Source organism: Juglans regia, chromosome 2, assembly GCF_001411555.2.
Source record: "Juglans regia cultivar Chandler chromosome 2, Walnut 2.0, whole genome shotgun sequence".
In the NCBI taxonomy this organism is placed as follows: domain Eukaryota; kingdom Viridiplantae; phylum Streptophyta; class Magnoliopsida; order Fagales; family Juglandaceae; genus Juglans; species Juglans regia.
In genome coordinates, this window is record NC_049902.1 from 22,357,363 (window position 1) to 22,374,942 (window position 17,580).

The window sequence follows — 17,580 nt, forward strand, 5'->3', positions numbered from 1 at the left end:
ACTGAGTTGCATTCCTCTGCAGTTTTATAATGAGATTCAACACAGCAGTTAACCAAACAGAACCAAACAGAAAAGTGGATACTACAGTATGCCACAAAAATGGATGCCTGAATTCCTAGGTTTTTTTTTCCCAATGAAGCATTCATCTGCAGGGAAAGCTAGATAAAGTTGTTGTGTTCTATTCACCAAGGCATGATTTGTCTATGGTCATAATTAAGAAAGATTTCCATGTGTTCAAATCAAAACAGCAAAACCAATGATAATAAATTGCGAACATATCAACCACCAACATATACATTCATATAGTGATTAAATGCAAAGTAACTGGTCATGACTTTCTGCAATAATCAGCAAAATATAACTTAAGAAAATGGAGGTGACTGGGTAAGAAACAAGGAGTCAATGCCATTAAAATGCCTAAGGGATATGAGGTAGTAGAACCCTGCTAGGCAGGCCCCACCAAAACTCCACTCGAGTAATGATAGAGATATAACTCTTTTAACGACTTTTTTACAACTCTGTTTAAATGAAGGGTATTTTTGTAAAAGCATGACTCTTGCAACTCTGTTGAACAAAAGTATCTTCCATTTAAAGCAGAGTTGTAAAAAAGTTGTAGAAAAGAGTTGTCTTTATCATTTTCCAATTCCACTCTGATGTCTAATGTAAATAGGCAAGGTGAACCCCAGAAGTAGATGTAATACGCCAGAGCAATCCTACTTACCACCATAGTCAGTTAATTCTCGTGGCAATGTTGAAATGAAGTGCAAAAGTATCTCCAGGGGCACTTCAAACACACATACTACTGAAGCAGCAGCCTCAAGGACTTTGTCACAAACTGGTAGCCATGGAAAGGTACCAGATTAATTATGATCTCACCTCATAATGATTACGGGAAAGCGTATTATATTGTAGTACAGAAAATATCATAACCTAACATATCATTATTAGAGACCTCGAAAACGATAATTAGGATTGAAATGCTGTCTGCTGCTCTCTATAACAAATCTCAAAATATCAAGTAAAGTTGCTTTATCATGTTGTAGAAAATTTTCTGAAGAAATTTCCACATTGGCCATGTCAAGAAAAGCATCTTCACACCGGTCTGCTTCACTGTCATTTCTACAAGCAGCTAAGGCAATGCATTCTGCAAGACCCATCAATCCAGCTCTACTGAAAGATTGCTGCTTAGCAGCTGATGCTAGCTTGCTCAAAAATGCAATTCGGTTCCTGTGACCATAAGGAATTCTTATAAGTAAAGGTACCACATTTTATACATAAGATTGCTTCTAAGCAGCTTATGCCAATTGCTCGAAGATGCAATTCAATTCCTGTGAACACAAGGAATTTTTTTTATAATTAAAGGTACCACATTTTTTTATGAGTAAAGGTACATATTTAATTCAACCCAAGCATACTGGGAGCCAGTAACCATATGGAATGAATAGTTCCAACTAGTTCCTTTTTTCCTTTTTTGTTTTATGACGAAGGGGTTGGCAGAATCCATTTCGTGGCCCTCCAATACAAACTACAATGTCAGTAGCTTTTGTACAAAGCAAAGTCACTTGCATAGTTGATGCAGCCAGCTGGTCTCAACTCCAAGAGAAACCTTCCATCAAATTCTAAGCAATGTTACCAGAAAAATTGTACATTTGGGTACATGCTACAGATACAGGAAACTGCTATGCTCCTAATGCCTGGTTCGTGGTGCAATGAGGGTACGCTTTGATGATTTGATACATGATGGTTCATGGTAAATAGTACTCTTGCAGTTTAATGTTTGTGAACATATAAACATAAGAGCATGCATGTGAGTTAGCCATTAAGGCCCCATTTGGATTCGAAAAGTGTTTCATCTCATCTCATCTTATCATTACAACTTTCTCAAATTCTCACACAAAATATAATAGACAATTCAACTTTTTCAAATCTCAAAACAATAATAATATTAAAAAATAATATTCTAACAAAAATTTTTTCAACTTTCATCTTTCATCTAAAATCATCTTATCTCATCTCTAAATCCAAACCAGCCCTAGCACAGCAAATAAAAACTTCTTGAAAGAGAAACCTTTTATGGCTACCCAACCACCTCATTCAGATACATATTTTAGTTTTTGAAATTTTAAAGAAAAAGGTTAAAGACCTTTTCATTTTCCCAAAGTTATAGACCATAATAAATAGTCAATTATATATTCTAAAAAGACTGTAATTTCATAAAGGAAAAATAAAAATTAGATCATTTTTTGCATACGATGAAACAAAAGAAAAATGCTACAGCCACAAAGAGATCTCACAATAGTAAAGACACAAATTCACATGACTTCATACTATACGTTAGATCTACTTTACAATAAAAGTAGATATACAATCTAACATACCACATCAAGCCACGTTAGTTTATGGATTTACTTTTGTGAGATCTCTTTGTGGCTAAAACATTTCTCTTTCATAAAAGTTCAATATTGGAAACTGGGATTTCTAAAACTGGAAATCTGGATGGCAACACCACGCAACTGTTCTTCAATCTGGATCACAGCTCCAGATATGGGAAAGTGCAAGTCTGGCAAAACTTGTTCTATTTCAAAGGATGTTACTGTCAGTTTAGTTTTGCTGGAGTTTCTGGGACAAAGTGACAATCTTGTCAATTTTTGGGAATTAAAATCTAATTAATATGGTCAACTAGTTTTGGCAGAGTACTGAAATAATATCTATCTGAGAAATGCTACTTATCATCCCCACACCACACACCATGTGATTTGTCATTTTTATCCTTCTGTTGAAATATATATATTTACACATCAATATGTGTGTGTGTTTAAGTAGAAGAGCAAAAATGACAAATCACAAGTTGGTGTATGGTGCAGGGGATAATAAGTAGAATTTTTCTATCTAGAAACTAATCAAACCAGACAAAATCTATCTCGAATTCCTCGCTGCACTTAATTGTGAATGAAAATATCAGAATGCACTAATCTCTTGACAACAAGAATTATTCCAATAACTGGGATCATCCCTTATCAGTCTTTTAAGGCTTTATTTGCTGATTTGCAGCATGAACTCGTTCTTGCAGCATTTTTCACCACAATTACTTCTTTATGCACATGGCATCTTATCTATCAAGTGATAGCATACCTCTCGTTGAGGCAACTTGTGTACTGGTGAAAAAACTGGGCTGCACCCTCAATTATCCTGGATGAGTAGACTCCTTTTACACCTGTAAGAGAAAAGATGGGAAAAAAAGACCCATCGTATCAGAACATGATAAATTAAATAAATCCTTTTCCTTGCAACATTAGTGAAGAGTGAAGGAAAAGCACTAGACAGTCTTAGTAAAAGAAAACCTAAGGTTTGGATTTAGATATATATATATATAGAGAGAGAGAGAGAGAGAGAGAGATTATAAATGATCCCCAACTATTGAGACAAAAACTTGCAATTAAAATCATGAAACTTTCAATCTCCAAAAACTACCGACAAAAAAAAATTACAATATAAACAATATGGAAAGGTAAACTTTTTAGGGCGTTCTTATGGGGAGGTATGGGGGAGGAGAAGAAATTCCATTTGGTTAGATGGAAGACGGTATGTGCATCACTTGTAAATGGGGGTTTGGGTGTGTGTAACCTGAGAACTTTTAATAAAGCATTATTGGGTAAGTGGCTTTGGAGATATCAGTTGGAGGGGGGATCTTTGTGGAAGAATATTATTGACGCTAGACATGGTGTCGCTTGGGGTGGTTGGTGCTCTAAGGAAGTGAGAGGGGTGTATGGGGTGGGTTTGTGTAAGTATATCAGGAAGGGATGGCCATGTTTTGCAAACCAAATTCGCTTTGTAGTTGGTGAGGGCATTCGAATTAGATTTTGGAGGGACGTGTGGTGTGGAGACCATGCTTTGAAAAGGGTTTTTCCGGCCTTATATCGTATTGCAGTGAACAAGGAGGCTTCAGTGGCAGATGTGCGTTTATTTTCTTATGGTGCGCATCAATAGAATATTCTTTTTAACAGGGATTTACATGATTGTGAATTACCTATTGTCTCAGAATTTTTCAGCTTACTATATTCCATGGAGATTCCTTTGGCACAGCGAGATAGTTTGAAATGGAGGTCTAATAACCACAAGTTATGTACAGTTAAGGCGTTTTATAATATCCTGACGACACAACTTGATATTACGCCATTCCCCTGGAAGAATATTTGGAGGTTTCGGGTGCCTTCTAAAGTAGATTTTTTTGTTTGGAGTGCTGCTCTTGGGAAGACATTGACCACGGACAACCTGAGGAAGAAAGGATGTGTAGTGTTGGATTGGTGCTACATGTGCAAGAAGAATGGAGAATCTGTGGATCATCTCTTATTGCATTGTGAGGAAACAAGGGTGCTATGGGATGAGATCTTCCTAAGGACAGATATTGCTTGGGTTATGCCTATGAGGGTGGTGGACTTGTTGGGTTGTTGGTCTAAGATGCAAGGATGCCATCAAGTGGCAGCAGGGTGGAAAATGATTCCATTGTGCATAATGTGGTGTATTTGGATGGAAAGGAATGCACGGTGCTTTGAAGATAAGGAACGCACTACGACTGAGCTGAAGAATTTTTTTCTCCACACTTTAATGTGTTGGTTTTCCACTATTGTATTACATGGAGATAATGTTCAAGAATTCTTGTCTTTAATTTATCGTCCTTAGAATGTAATTAGGAGTTCTTATGTATACTTCCTGTGTACAAGGGCTATGCCTATTTCATTTATATATATAATATCTATCTTTTACTGATCAAAAAAAAAAAAAAAAACGTTCATCCTGTGACTACCTAGAGAGCAATCATGTACGAGAGAGCTTTCAATTCCAATAATCTTACATCAAGCACTGACACTAAAACCTCATATTTCCACTGGGCACTGATAAACAAAATTGCAAACATTTTACACAAGCAAATAAAAAGGATGCTTCAAACGATTTATTATTAATATAAATTGAAGACACAGTCAGATCCGAGACCGAATTACTGAGTTGATTTATTAATACTACAAAGATTTCATAAGAATGGGAATCTAAATGAATGTGAAAACAGAAATCTTCGGGAAATTATTAAAAGGAGAGCATATTATGAGTCATTGCCAAAAGAAATCCAAGGATAACTAATGTTCTCATCTAGGTTTCATCAAGGGAGAGTGAAGCAAAGTTTGGGCAACAATTTAACAACTCAAGGAAAGTCAAAACCACATTTGAGCCTATACTCCAAAATGATTAGTCAAGGTTACAATTGGAGCCCCTTAGAAACATTATAAAAGGCCAAAACTTCTCTCTCATAAGCAATGTGAGATTCCATCCACATATAGGCCAATACTCTCAAAACAAGCTAGATGATAGATAGTTAATTAGGGTATGGATTAAGAAAGCATACCATTCTTTTTACTTGTGATTCCCTAAATATATCACAAGTAATTGCCTATAATATACTACAATAGAACCAAATATGCTTAAAGAGTGATGTTAGTGCAGAGGACCAATCAAGTAGAGAACAAACCAAACTCTTTGTGGTGCACAGGGTCATTCAACGCTTGTATGAATGGACCAAGAACAAAAGTTTCAGGCACGGATTTTGCAGAATTTCCATAATTCTTCCACTCAATTCCCAGAAATGACTGCATAATCAAGCACCTAACTGCATCACAATTCATACAAAAACCGAACTACGTTACACTTAGCCAAAAGGAAATATATCTATGATTGCCTTGTTTACTACAGTATACTGAATATACCTATGAACAAACTAAATAACACGTGCTTGTTAAGTCATCGGAACCTTGAGGATTTTTTAATAAGCAGTACCTTGAGGATTATCATGACAGAAGCCTCGTTCCCAAAGAATCGATAACCAATTAAAGATTTCACCCACAATTTCACACTGGTTTCGATGGATTCCATCCACAAGGCTTGCAAAATTAACATGTGACATAGAGAATTGAAGCAACAATGATACCTGCAACAAATGAAAAGTTTCTAGCAGATAGCCTGAAAAAATAATAGCAATGCATTAAATTCTGCAAAGCCAAAATGAAGCCTTTAAGGAGACACTTAGGCCTCATTTGTTTTCATAACTCCTTTTAACTCATCTCATCTCATCCAATCATTACAGCTTTCCCAAATTCTCATACAAAATAAAATAAACAATTTAACTTTTTCAAATCTCAAAACAAAAATAATATTAAAAAAATATATTCTAATAATATTTTATTCAATTTTTAATTTTAATCTCAACTCCTTTTATCTCATCTGCGAAAACAAACGAGGCCTTACTATACTGAGATGCATTACGAACTAGCCTATGCAAGAATTATTCATTTCATCAGCCAATGAGCATATCTGGTTGCATGGAAGGAACTTATCAAAAAAAAATATGGTTGCATGGAAGGAAATTTTTATATTTCTAATAAAGCAAATTCTTGAACCAAGACAATTGTTTTTCATCAGCAAGGTGTCGCAGCCTCGATGCTCTTATATCTTGTTTTTTGAAGTATGACCTTTCTTTACATTCCTATCCTCCCCAACACTTTTTTCCATTCTAAGGAGACGTTTGTATTCACAACTCATCTCAGCTCATCTCAACTCATCTCAACTCATTTCACTACTATTCAGCAACTTTAACTCACAAATCTCATTACTATTCACAACTCATCTCCCCTCATAAATCGGACCTGGAACCTCTTTTTTGGTAAGAAATTGGATCTGGAACATCAGTAGCATCAAGCACTCTATGTATTATTTTGTAAGGAAGTATCTGATACCTTGGTTAGTATGATAGCTTTCAGCATCCAGGATCAAGTTTAGGCAAGACCTTAGCCTTTGCTCCATCCAACAAACAATAAAACTGAATTTGCAGACCTTCCTATACCCCAACATAATTTTTCAATTTCTGAAATAAACCAAATGATTGTGAAGAGAAAACTTTATTCTCCTTAATGACTACTTCTCACTTATTTCCACAATGCAAGATATCAATCACTTCAATATGATGCCTCCTTGTAAATTCATTTTCAAAATCCTTTGCTCCATAGCACAATTCCCTTCCCTATCCAAGAAGCCTGCCAAGGTGAAATCCTTCTAGAGATATTCAAGACAAATCATTAGAGATATGCTCCAGAGAGAGATGACCTAGAAAAGCTTCTCTCATATTTTTTCAACTGAAGAAGAAAATGGAACCACCTCCGTCTTCATTTTTTCTTGGTATCACTTAATTTGACTTCAAGAATTCTATCATAGATATTTTAAAATTGTTCCTTCCTTGACTACTTATCAAAAAAAAACTTTTCCTTTCCTTTAGTTACCACCTTTATTTTAAATTTTAGTCAAACAAATGGAATTATGGTTGTATTTATAGAGTCCTGTTCAATTTACTTATTTATGTACTTTTCATAGTTCTTTTATTGATTCAACCATCTTCATTATAGGACCGTCCTCTCTGTAGAAGATCCAATTGGAGTCAGGATAGCTATTACTTTTGATGCATGGGAACACTAATGTTTGGAATAAGAAGTGATTTTGAGATACTACAAATTCAGAAGTCAAATAACAGGATTGTAACCTCATATATGAAAATAATTGTTATTAAAAACCCCAAGTTGGCTTCAGAAGCAAAGGGCTCCTCACACAACCATTTCATACATACATGAGAAAATAATGACATCTAAATATCGAATTCAGGAGATTCATTAGCAAAATGAAGAACAGAACCTGATGATTCCATGCTGCTTCAACCAAGTGAGTACCATACTCTTCAAGCATCTCATATAATAGTATGAATGCCTCCCACTGCTGGTGGCTGTTCAAATTTTGATCGGCTGATTTGTTGATTTTTCCAATACCCATAGACTTGGCTTCCTTGTCAGCCCACAGCTCCCTCTTTGTCATACCACGAGGGATTGACCTTTCACACAATTTCGTGTCCGAAACACCAGAAGAGGGTTGGCTTCCTCCATTAATGGGAAGTACATTCTTCAACATTTGTAACGACTGCTTCCTCACCAGTCCCTCCTTATCAACCTGATCAGCCCCGCCAAGGAGGGGGAAAGGGAAAAATAAAACATCAGCAAGTGCTATATTTACCAACAAATCAGAATGGTTTAACAAAAAATTATTTAAAAAATAACACTTTGCTACCAATCCTCTTTTAATTTCGTCCCAAAATTCTTTTTCAGATCTTATGTCGAATTCTTCCTCGCTCATACTTGTGTCAGCAACATCACATTGTTCTGTGCAAGGAAGAGAAGAGAAATACATGGAGAGTACATTATAGGCATCTCTTCTCTCTAAAGGTCCAAGAGAAAACAGTGTTCTGCAGCACTTCCAAATTTTCTCAAGGAAACTCTTCCTGTGAGACAATGGCATACAGTTGGTAGAGAAAGACAAAGTCAAAGCGATAGCTCATATCAAATCTGGTAAACAAGATGCAAATTCACATAGTTGAAAAAAGTAGAGGGTTACCTCAAAAGTATTTGTTTCTGCCCATGAACAGAGATTTCAAAAGACCGATATGAAACAAATGCTTTGAAAATAATTGGGAGAAAAAAGTGAATCGTGCAGGAGCGGTGTTCCAAACTTTGTAGAAGCAGTCGTTCAGTCAAATTACAAAGATCCCAAATTAAATTAGCAGCAAACTTCTCTGCATAATAATCATTTGCCACAATCAATTCTGAGATTGAAGCTGATTGCAAGCTATGAAGGGAAGCATCCAGCATTAAGGTTAGAATATGACACGATATTGGTAGTGGGAAGGGTCCAGATGGAGAAAGCATGTGTTCTTTTACCACACCCACAACATTTCTCAGGTCATTTAAACCTTTGAAAACTGCACATTCGAAGGCATCTGACTCTTTGTGTTGAGGCATACCCGTAGAAAGACCAACAAATCTAACAAAAAAGGGCACCAAGTTTTCTTCCACAACAACCCAGGAATTAGTCTCAATCACAACATTGATGAACAACTCGCCAATCTAGATTTAATGCAAAGCAAAGAACAGTAGCACCAAATAACAGTTAGAAGCAGGTGAAACATCAAAGACTCCACTAAAGATGATAGCACCCTCTTTAGACAATCTACCTGGTTAAGCAGTTCACGGTCAGATGCATGTACCAGCTTCAACAAAGGAATAAAACTTCTCGACATAAATGACTGCAAAGCATTATTATTGGCCCCTGCGATAGAATTTTAGTCAAGTTTAAAAGGTCTAGTATTTTCTACAGGTAAATATAACTCAGATCACATAACAAGACACATAAACCTGATCAAAGAGAAGATACTGAAGGAAAGTAGACAAAATGGAAGTTCTGAAAATTAACACATTCTTTCCCTGAGTCTTTGTCCAACCGAACAGACATAGCCACTTCCATGTAAAAGGTATTTACTTTCTTAACAATAAAGCGACCTAACAGGGTCTGCAGAGATTCTAGGGAAGTACATGGTATTAATCTTACAATCTCAACTGACAGAGAAAACCTATTTCCCAGATTGGGCGTTCCATGATAACTCACCAAGTTTTTTTAGAAGGTGACAAAGTGCACCCACCAATGATGTAAGATATTTACACCGATCACGACCCAACTTCTCATCCTCCTCGATAATATCCTACAAAAATTAACCAAACCCTAATAAACATCGACTAAAATTTAACCACCCTTTATATAATCTTTAATAATAGAAAAATGATAAAATTACAACCCTTACAACTATTTTACAAGTCACAAAAACAAAATGAGCAATGCTCTACTGAAAAATAAACTGCAAGATGCCTGCAAAAACCTAAGTGATAACGCATCCACTTCGTAATTCAAGGCAAACCAATGACCACATTAAGCTAAGCCTTTCTTTTTTTGGGGGTAAGATAAATATAGTCTCAAAATCCTTTCTCGTATTCACTTGGCACAACATTTCACTATTACTCTGTTCTTAACCCACTTGCATTTAAAATGAGAATGCTTAAGTTTGCTTTTCCTGCATTTTATCAGCCACCAAGCACACAAGTAGAGGTTATACAAGCGGGATGTTTGATGGAATTGCTGATATACCTTAATGAGTTTAGGGAAAGCGTCAAGAAGGGAAGCGAAGAGAGACGATGGAGGTAAGCCAGTGGAAGCCAATATGCAATCCAACATCGCTGGAACAGCCACTGGAGGCACTTTCCCGAAACTCGTTGAGAGTGAAGCCATAAGAGAGTTCATGGAGCCGCTCTTACTCGTAGACATATCCAGAACTACTCGTAGAAGCAGTCGTTCAGTCAAATGGGTCTTTTGAAGAAACAGAATATTCAAACAGAGGTTATGATAAACCCTATGCCAGGGTTTTTCCCTTCTTTTTTTTTATAATTGTTTTTTTCAATTGGGTTTTGTGCCTCCATCTGCTTGTATTCTGTTCCCCAGTCTTGGGATGTTTTCGTACCTTCTTTAACTTCTAACATTGTTTTCGAAAAGAGTAGTTTTTTTCTTTTTTTCGTGTATAATTTAATAGAAAATAAATTCAATTAATTAACGTAATCATATCATTTAATTAAAGATAAATTTAATTTTATAAAAACTGACTCAATTGAATGAATTTATTTTCTGCTAAATTGTATAAGAAAATCATGTTCTAAAATATTTAATTCAAATTCAAATAGTAAAATGAAAAAAAATAACTAAATAATAAGAAAAAATTTATTCATCATTCCAACTCCCATCATTGTTCCATTATCTCATGATATGGCATTAAATGATAGGTTTACAAGTAAAATATAATAAATAATTTCTAATCACTTAATGTCATATCATAGAATGATGAAAAGATTATGGAAGTTAAGTAGATGAGTAGCATTACTCAAATAATAATACAATAGTAAATGAGCAAGTGGGACTACTGTACTATCGGTTCACATCTTTTCATACAGCTCAATTTTCTCAACAAAATCATCCTAGCTATTAGGGGTCCCGCCCCCACTGTCCCACTCCGCTTCTGTTCTGCCCCCGCATAGCGGGACAGGTACCCCGCTCCGCCTATGCGAGAGTGCCCCTGCATCTAGGGCTTCTGCTCCGCCCCTGCATAGCAGGACGGGCAACCCCGCTCCGCCCATGCTGGGAAGGGCCCCCCACCCCGCATCTAGCACCCCTAGCGGAGCGGGTGGCGGGGAGAGCCCAAGCCCGCCCCACCCCCGCTTACATTTATGTATATATATATATTATATACATATATATAAATAAATATATATTTATATTTTACAAATTGTGTATATATAAATATATATTACAATTTGTTAGACTTGTTCACAAAATATACATTGGCAAATTTAAAAACTACATAGTTTAAAAACTAATACACTACAATTTACACAAAATATGCACTAGCAAATTTAAAAATTACATAGTTTTTAAATTATAGTCATATTTATAAAATTTAAATTTATAATTTGGATCTAAAAATATATTTTTAATTACTTTTATGGGGTGCGAGGAAGGGTGCCCCCGCCCCTACTAGCTATATAAGGTTAAGAGCTACGACGGAAACCGACAGTTTGGATCGATAAGTTCAACCAAATGAGCTGGCAGCACGTGACTAGTTAATTAAAAAAATAATAATGCTAGAGCTCCCTCTAGCATGTATTTTTATGTGTTTTTTTAGTTCTTTTTTTATATAGATTTTTTAACAATTTTAAATATTTTAAAAAAATAAAAAAAAAATTCACAATATTATTAAAAAATATTTTCTTAATCACTAAGTAAAATAAAATGTATTTTTTTATGATTTTTTATTTTACTTCGTGATTGAGGAAGAATTTTTTAATGATTTTTTTTTTTTACTTTCTAATTAAAGAAGTGTTTTTAATGATTTTCTAAATTTATTTATTTTTTTAAATATTTAAAAATGTTAAAAAAAATTATATAAAAAATAACTTTAAAAAAATACATGAAAACACATATTATAGCTCCAACAGGACCTCCCAGCGGGAGCCCCCAGTGGGAGCTATAGCATTGTCCTAAAAAAAAAAGGAAAAACCTTGTCTGTAGAGTTGTAATCGAATCAAATTGAGCCGATTTTTAATTTGTCGAACTTGGCTCAATTTAAAATACTCGAACTCAAGATTTTTATTTATTTTTTGTTCATGCTCGACTCGGTAAGCTAAATTTTTAACTCGATTTTGAGCTCGAGCTCGTCTAAAAAATGAGCTCGAGCTCGCTCGACTCTAATATTGTTTATTTCTTTTTTAATGAGATTTAATAATTAACAAATTAGATAAATAAAAAAAAAATAAAAAATCTAATATTGAATTTGTACAATTAACAAGTAGAACCTTTATTAAAAAAAAAAAATGTAGGACCTCTATTGAATTATAAGAGTTGAGTCGAGTTTTGTTGGCCATGTGTCATTTACTAATCAAATGAGTATCTGCTTTCACGGGCGAGCTTTTTTTTCACGAGTCGAGTTCAATTCGAGTTTAACCGGAAGAGTACCGAGCAGGCTATCGAACATACTAGTTCATTTACTGCCTTATTTGTCTGAATGCCCGTTCCGTCCCTTAGTACGCATTCCTTCCCTCTCTCCCATAACCCTAAACCTCTCCCTCATCCATCCCTCCATCTTGGACTGAATCAATGAGTCTATCTAGGGCCATCCTTCTATCCATGTGGCAAAGATTCATTTTCGGTGAAAATCTTTGTTCCCAACTGGCTCCCTTCCCGCCTCTCTCACTCCCCACGAATTCAAGCTTTTTGTCCATTTTTTATTTACATTATCGACTAGTCATTACTAGCTATTGTTGTGATTTGTCTTTGATGTTAAAACAATGAAAGATTTTAGTAGCTACTTTTTAGAATGTTAAGGTTATCGCAATTTGCTTATTGTAGTCCACCTATTTGTGATAATGAACCTAAGGGTTGATTGGAAAAAAAAAAAAAAAATCAAATTATCCAATAGCTTCGTGCCCAAGAATTATTGGAAAATTCCAATGGGTGCCTATAGGGGATGGTGCAATTGAGTTGATTCCGTTCAAAAATTTTGAAGGTCTACATTGGAAGTTCAAATAGGAACTTGGGTTTTTTTTTCTTTTTTTGAGAGCTTACTTTCATTTTCCAAAAGGTAAGTGGAGCTCTGAAATTGATTCAGTTTTGTGGTTTCATCCGAGAGGAAGGGGAGGGAGGGAGGCATGCGACTTTGGGAGGGAAGAGAGAAGCATTAGGTTTTATCAAAGGGGAAGAGAGGAGCCTAGGTTATGTGTAGTTTTTTTTCTTTAAATATAGTGTATGGGCCGGGCCATGCACAAAGTGACATTTGGCATCGATATGAAGTATTAGTCAAATCTCTCGGTTCCAATAGTATTTTCCATAAAGGTTATAATAAACTTTATTCTAGGATTCAAGCTTGGATGTAGAGCTAGGCTTGCCATCCACTCTATGTGGGGGGTGCCCTGTCCCCCCGCTTCTACATGGGTGAGGGGGGCTTCCTTTTTAACCTTGCCTCCTGGCACCATCTCATTCTCACATATGCTGGTGGTCCTCAACAAGCGAACTACCTTTCAAACTATCTAGCTACCTAGTGGCCTTGATGGTGTATAGGTACATTGAGCCCAATGCCTTTTTAAAGTCTAGAATGGTGGCCAAGTTTCAGCCCATCTCTACTACAATTTGTACATGATTTTCCAATCTAAACTATATATAAATAAAGTTTATAGTTAAAATATTACAAATTAATTTAAACTACTTGCAAACTATAAATAAAGTTTATAACTAAATTTCTAACACGTTAAAAATAAAGCTAAAATTATTACAAATAATTTGAGAATTATCTCTTAGTTCGCATGTTAAGTTAATGTTGTAGTGAGACTAATTGTGAAAAAAAATTAGAGCACATTTGAGTTTGTTTATTCATTCTAAGAAGAGGAATAGATTAGTGCATAAAAGTTTGAATGATTTAGGTTTTATTCGTTATAACTTGAAGCTGTGAGAAAAATAAAATTTGTCAATAGTAATTTTTATTACTTTTGCAAAATATGTAACATTTTCACTTATGTGTCACTTTTATTTTGGCATAAACATAAAAAAACAAAAGAGATGTTTTGGATCCTATCAACCTTGAAAATATCGGCTTCATGGAGGAATAGGTGGGTGAAGAATCAAAGCTTATTGATGGAGAAAACTTAGATTGGGAAAGTATTGAGGAGTTATTAGTCTCGCTAAATTTGGGAGACAATGATAATATTGGTCTTGATGTTGATGATGATGGTGATGATTGTGATTAAAAATATTTTGATTCACGTTTTGAACTTTGATCCTTGTTGTTTTTTAGATGAAGATGGGTGATTATTTTTTTAACAGTTAGATTAAGAATTTGGAAATATTCTTGAGTTTTTCAGATATGTATGTTTTAAGACTTGTATTGAAAAACATTATTGAGTTTTTTAAGTATGTATATTTTTTAGACTTGTACTCATGTTATTTTGGAATATAGTTTTTCTATATATAATTGTTTATATACACGTGTGTGTGTGTGTGTAAGTGTAATTTATCTATATAACAGTTATCCCGAAACAGTATATTGAAACATATCGATACTGAAATATTTTGTTCTGATACCTTAACCGGAACGGACACGAGAACAGAATTCAAAACTTTGGTACAGATGGAGCATAAATGTTCTTTGATGACATTTTTGTAAAGAAGGCTTGAAAATTTAATGCATTAAACTATGAAATATTGATGGAGCATTACTTAGTCTAAAGGGCTTAACTAAAACCTCATAGTGACCTTCAATGCGTTCTGAATGCAATTTGGGAATGTCCTCAGGTTTTACTAAAATTTGGTGATACCCCAAGCGCAAGTTCAACCTTTGATTTCTATATCACAAATGGTTTTGTGCTTGCCCTCCAACCCGTGTCATTCCTTCACACGTTCATCACATTGCCTAACATTATTACATTCATTCTTTATTTGGGAAACAAATATGAACTCCACTCAAGCACCGCATCCCCCTTGGACAGATGCACCCGTTGTATTTATTTGACATGAGCTTTGCAATCTAAAGGTGGATTGAAATTCCTTATTCTTCTGGTCTTTCAATGAGCTAGAGTGATTACATTTTGGGTCTAGCAAGCAGAGCTCTAAAAAAACAGTTTGTAGATAAATAGATAAGAGAAGAAGACTGCAAATATATATATAAATAGTGGGCTAAGTTTCTCGGTTATGGTGTTGAGGATGAGTAAGAGCAAATGGCTACGGGTCTTGATGTTGTCTTCCATGTGCGTTCTCTCGTTCATTTTTTTCCTCTCCTTTAGGGGCGAGAGGTCCCGTTTGGTTGATAGATTCAACTAAGATCAATTCAGCTCACTAATTTTAAGTTGAATTTAACATCAAAATACTTAACTCTCAAATTAATAAACTTACCTCAACTTAAAACCTCTTTATACGTGGAATCCACAATCTTTTTCAATTTAACACTTCTTTATATGCGGGATCCACAACCTTTTTCAACTTTTCATAAATATATATAAATTCATCTTAACAACCAAACACATTTAAACTCATCTTAGGTGGACCCTACAAAACTCACTCCACCATATCAACTCATTACTATTCATAAAAACTCAATTCAACTTAATTCAAGATCCAAACACAGCCTAATCGTAATGGATGGATCCTATTAGTTGAAGGCGGCAGAGGAAATGGCATTGGCAGTGGAAGCGACTTCAGCTTATAGGCTTCATTGCAAGAAGTGGAAAGTGTTTCTTACAAAAAAAAAAATTTTGATGAAGCATTGCGACTGTGGAAGCAATATTTATTTGGTTAGTATGCTCTCTTATTTGCTTTACATGTTTTACCTCTTCCACCGATATGCTCATGGCCTCCTCCCTCCTCTTCTAATGGATACATGGCCTTGTTGCTCTTGGGTCAGAGTTACTGGGGGCTAAACGATAAACCTTTCAACACACTTTCAATGTTTGCATTGCTCTTCACAACTTTTTCCAACGAAAAAAGCTAAATGCAGTCGGCTGCGTAGTCGCGGGAGAATAGCTGTAGATGTGGAAAATGAAGCGCACCATTTTGTGTTTGCAGCAAAACGGTTCGTTTCGTATCAAGACCAATACCCCTTCATCTCCCTCCCAAGTCCCAAGACCAGAACCCTTCGTCTCCACCTCTCCCTCCCTTCGAAGACCAAAACCCACGACAGCAAAAATCTCCAAAAATCTCTCCCCCTCACTTCGTCTCTCTTGTTCATATTTTTATTGATTCGAGTGTTGAAAAAAGGAAGCAACAGTTGTTTGAAATAGGAAATGGGATGTGTGCAAGATGCTTTAGGTGTGGTGGAAAAATTGTGTTTTTTTACCAATATCGCATCATGTTCATCGTGATAGCTTAAAGCTTTAAGGATTGGATGTGGACTTTTTTACCCTCTGAACTCTATTACAAAAACAACGATACACTGAACCGCGTTTAGCCACGTTTGGCTGTGCCGCTGTGGGATCGCTGTCCCGCCTAGCATACGAAATCCATATGAAGCGAAACCAACTTGGTCAGAGGAAAGGTTTGGAAAGAGCGAGTGAGCTATCACCTCAAAGGTGGGAAATGTTAGGGAGAAGACTAATCTCCATGTTCAAAAGCTCCCCAACATCGCAGCTTTCTGGCTCTACAAATCCCACCTATGAAAATAACAGCAAGTCATTGGCTCGAAATGGCGGTGTCTTTTGTTTTGTTTAATGTAACATGTGGTGTCGCTTTGAGTGCTCTTGACGACCTTGCTATTTATTGTAGTTGTAGCAGCAAGGCCTTGGAGAAAGCTAGTAAGAACCAGGCAGTCATAGACTCCATTGAAGAACCTATTGAAAAGGGTCCATGGTACAGTGCATCACTTGCAATAGCTCGTAAGAGGCATTTTGTGTCTTGTACATTTCTTGTGTCTGGACCACAAGGCTCGGGAATTTTCCAGTTGAAGGTAGTCCGTAATGGAGATGACTCCTGGTTATCATCTCTTCTGCCTCGTGATTAGGACATTCTAATCATGGATTCTCTTCTCCATGTTCCTGAAAATGACAAAAAGCATCAAACATTACGGATTAGTCTATCTGACTTCACTCCCCAGCTTGTAAAGCATGCAAGCCTCATTTTCAAAAGTCACAGAATCTAGAGTAGAAATGAAAGTCATAGAATACGAGAATCCCCTCGAGCATCTGAGATGGAACAATTATCAATTTATTTTATTATAAGGGCATCACGTCCAGGTCTAACACCAATATAATGGACGGGTATACCAACAAGTTCTTCTATCCTTTGTACATACGCGGTACGTGCAGCCAATGGAAGGTCATCATAGTTTTTGATAGAAGCAATATCACTCTTCCATTCAGGCAATACCTCATATTCCACCTTCAATTGCTCAAGAAGACGAAGATCTACAGGGAACGATTTAATTGGTGTACAATTGATGTGTTTATATGCAACCCCCAACTGAATTTCAAAAAGCTTCGACAACATGGCAACCAATATGGTAAGATTTAGTGATGAAAAGTGCACTACTGGTGAATGGCTGCTCAGACGAAGGGCATAACCCACGAAGATGAAGATGAGACCCAT

At 35.9% G+C, this 17,580-nt stretch overlaps 3 protein-coding genes across 3 annotated transcripts; 1 reads left to right on the forward strand and 2 right to left on the reverse strand.

Moving 5' to 3' along the window:
• Positions 1-713: 713 nt before the first annotated feature.
• LOC108984987 lies at positions 714-10,333 on the reverse strand. The gene is made up of 11 exons (XM_035687702.1): positions 10,060-10,333; positions 9,526-9,619; positions 9,095-9,189; positions 8,479-8,987; positions 8,155-8,365; positions 7,729-8,037; positions 5,827-5,977; positions 5,522-5,659; positions 3,133-3,214; positions 953-1,227; positions 714-835 (listed from the first exon to the last, which is right to left on the reverse strand). Exons 1-11 carry the CDS (start codon positions 10,234-10,236, stop codon positions 714-716), a joined length of 2,163 nt encoding a protein of 720 aa, XP_035543595.1. The 5' UTR covers positions 10,237-10,333.
• A 6,348-nt stretch (positions 10,334-16,681) lies between these two features.
• Positions 16,682-16,996, forward strand: LOC108984986. The gene has a single exon (XM_018957105.1). The coding sequence runs from the start codon at positions 16,682-16,684 to the stop codon at positions 16,994-16,996; it is 315 nt and encodes a 104-aa protein (XP_018812650.1).
• Positions 16,997-17,006: 10 nt separating this feature from the next.
• Positions 17,007-17,580, reverse strand: LOC108984985 (adenylosuccinate synthetase 2, chloroplastic-like). The gene is made up of 3 exons (XM_018957104.1): positions 17,223-17,580; positions 17,078-17,130; positions 17,007-17,030 (listed from the first exon to the last, which is right to left on the reverse strand). Exons 1-3 carry the CDS (start codon positions 17,578-17,580, stop codon positions 17,007-17,009), a joined length of 435 nt encoding a protein of 144 aa, XP_018812649.1.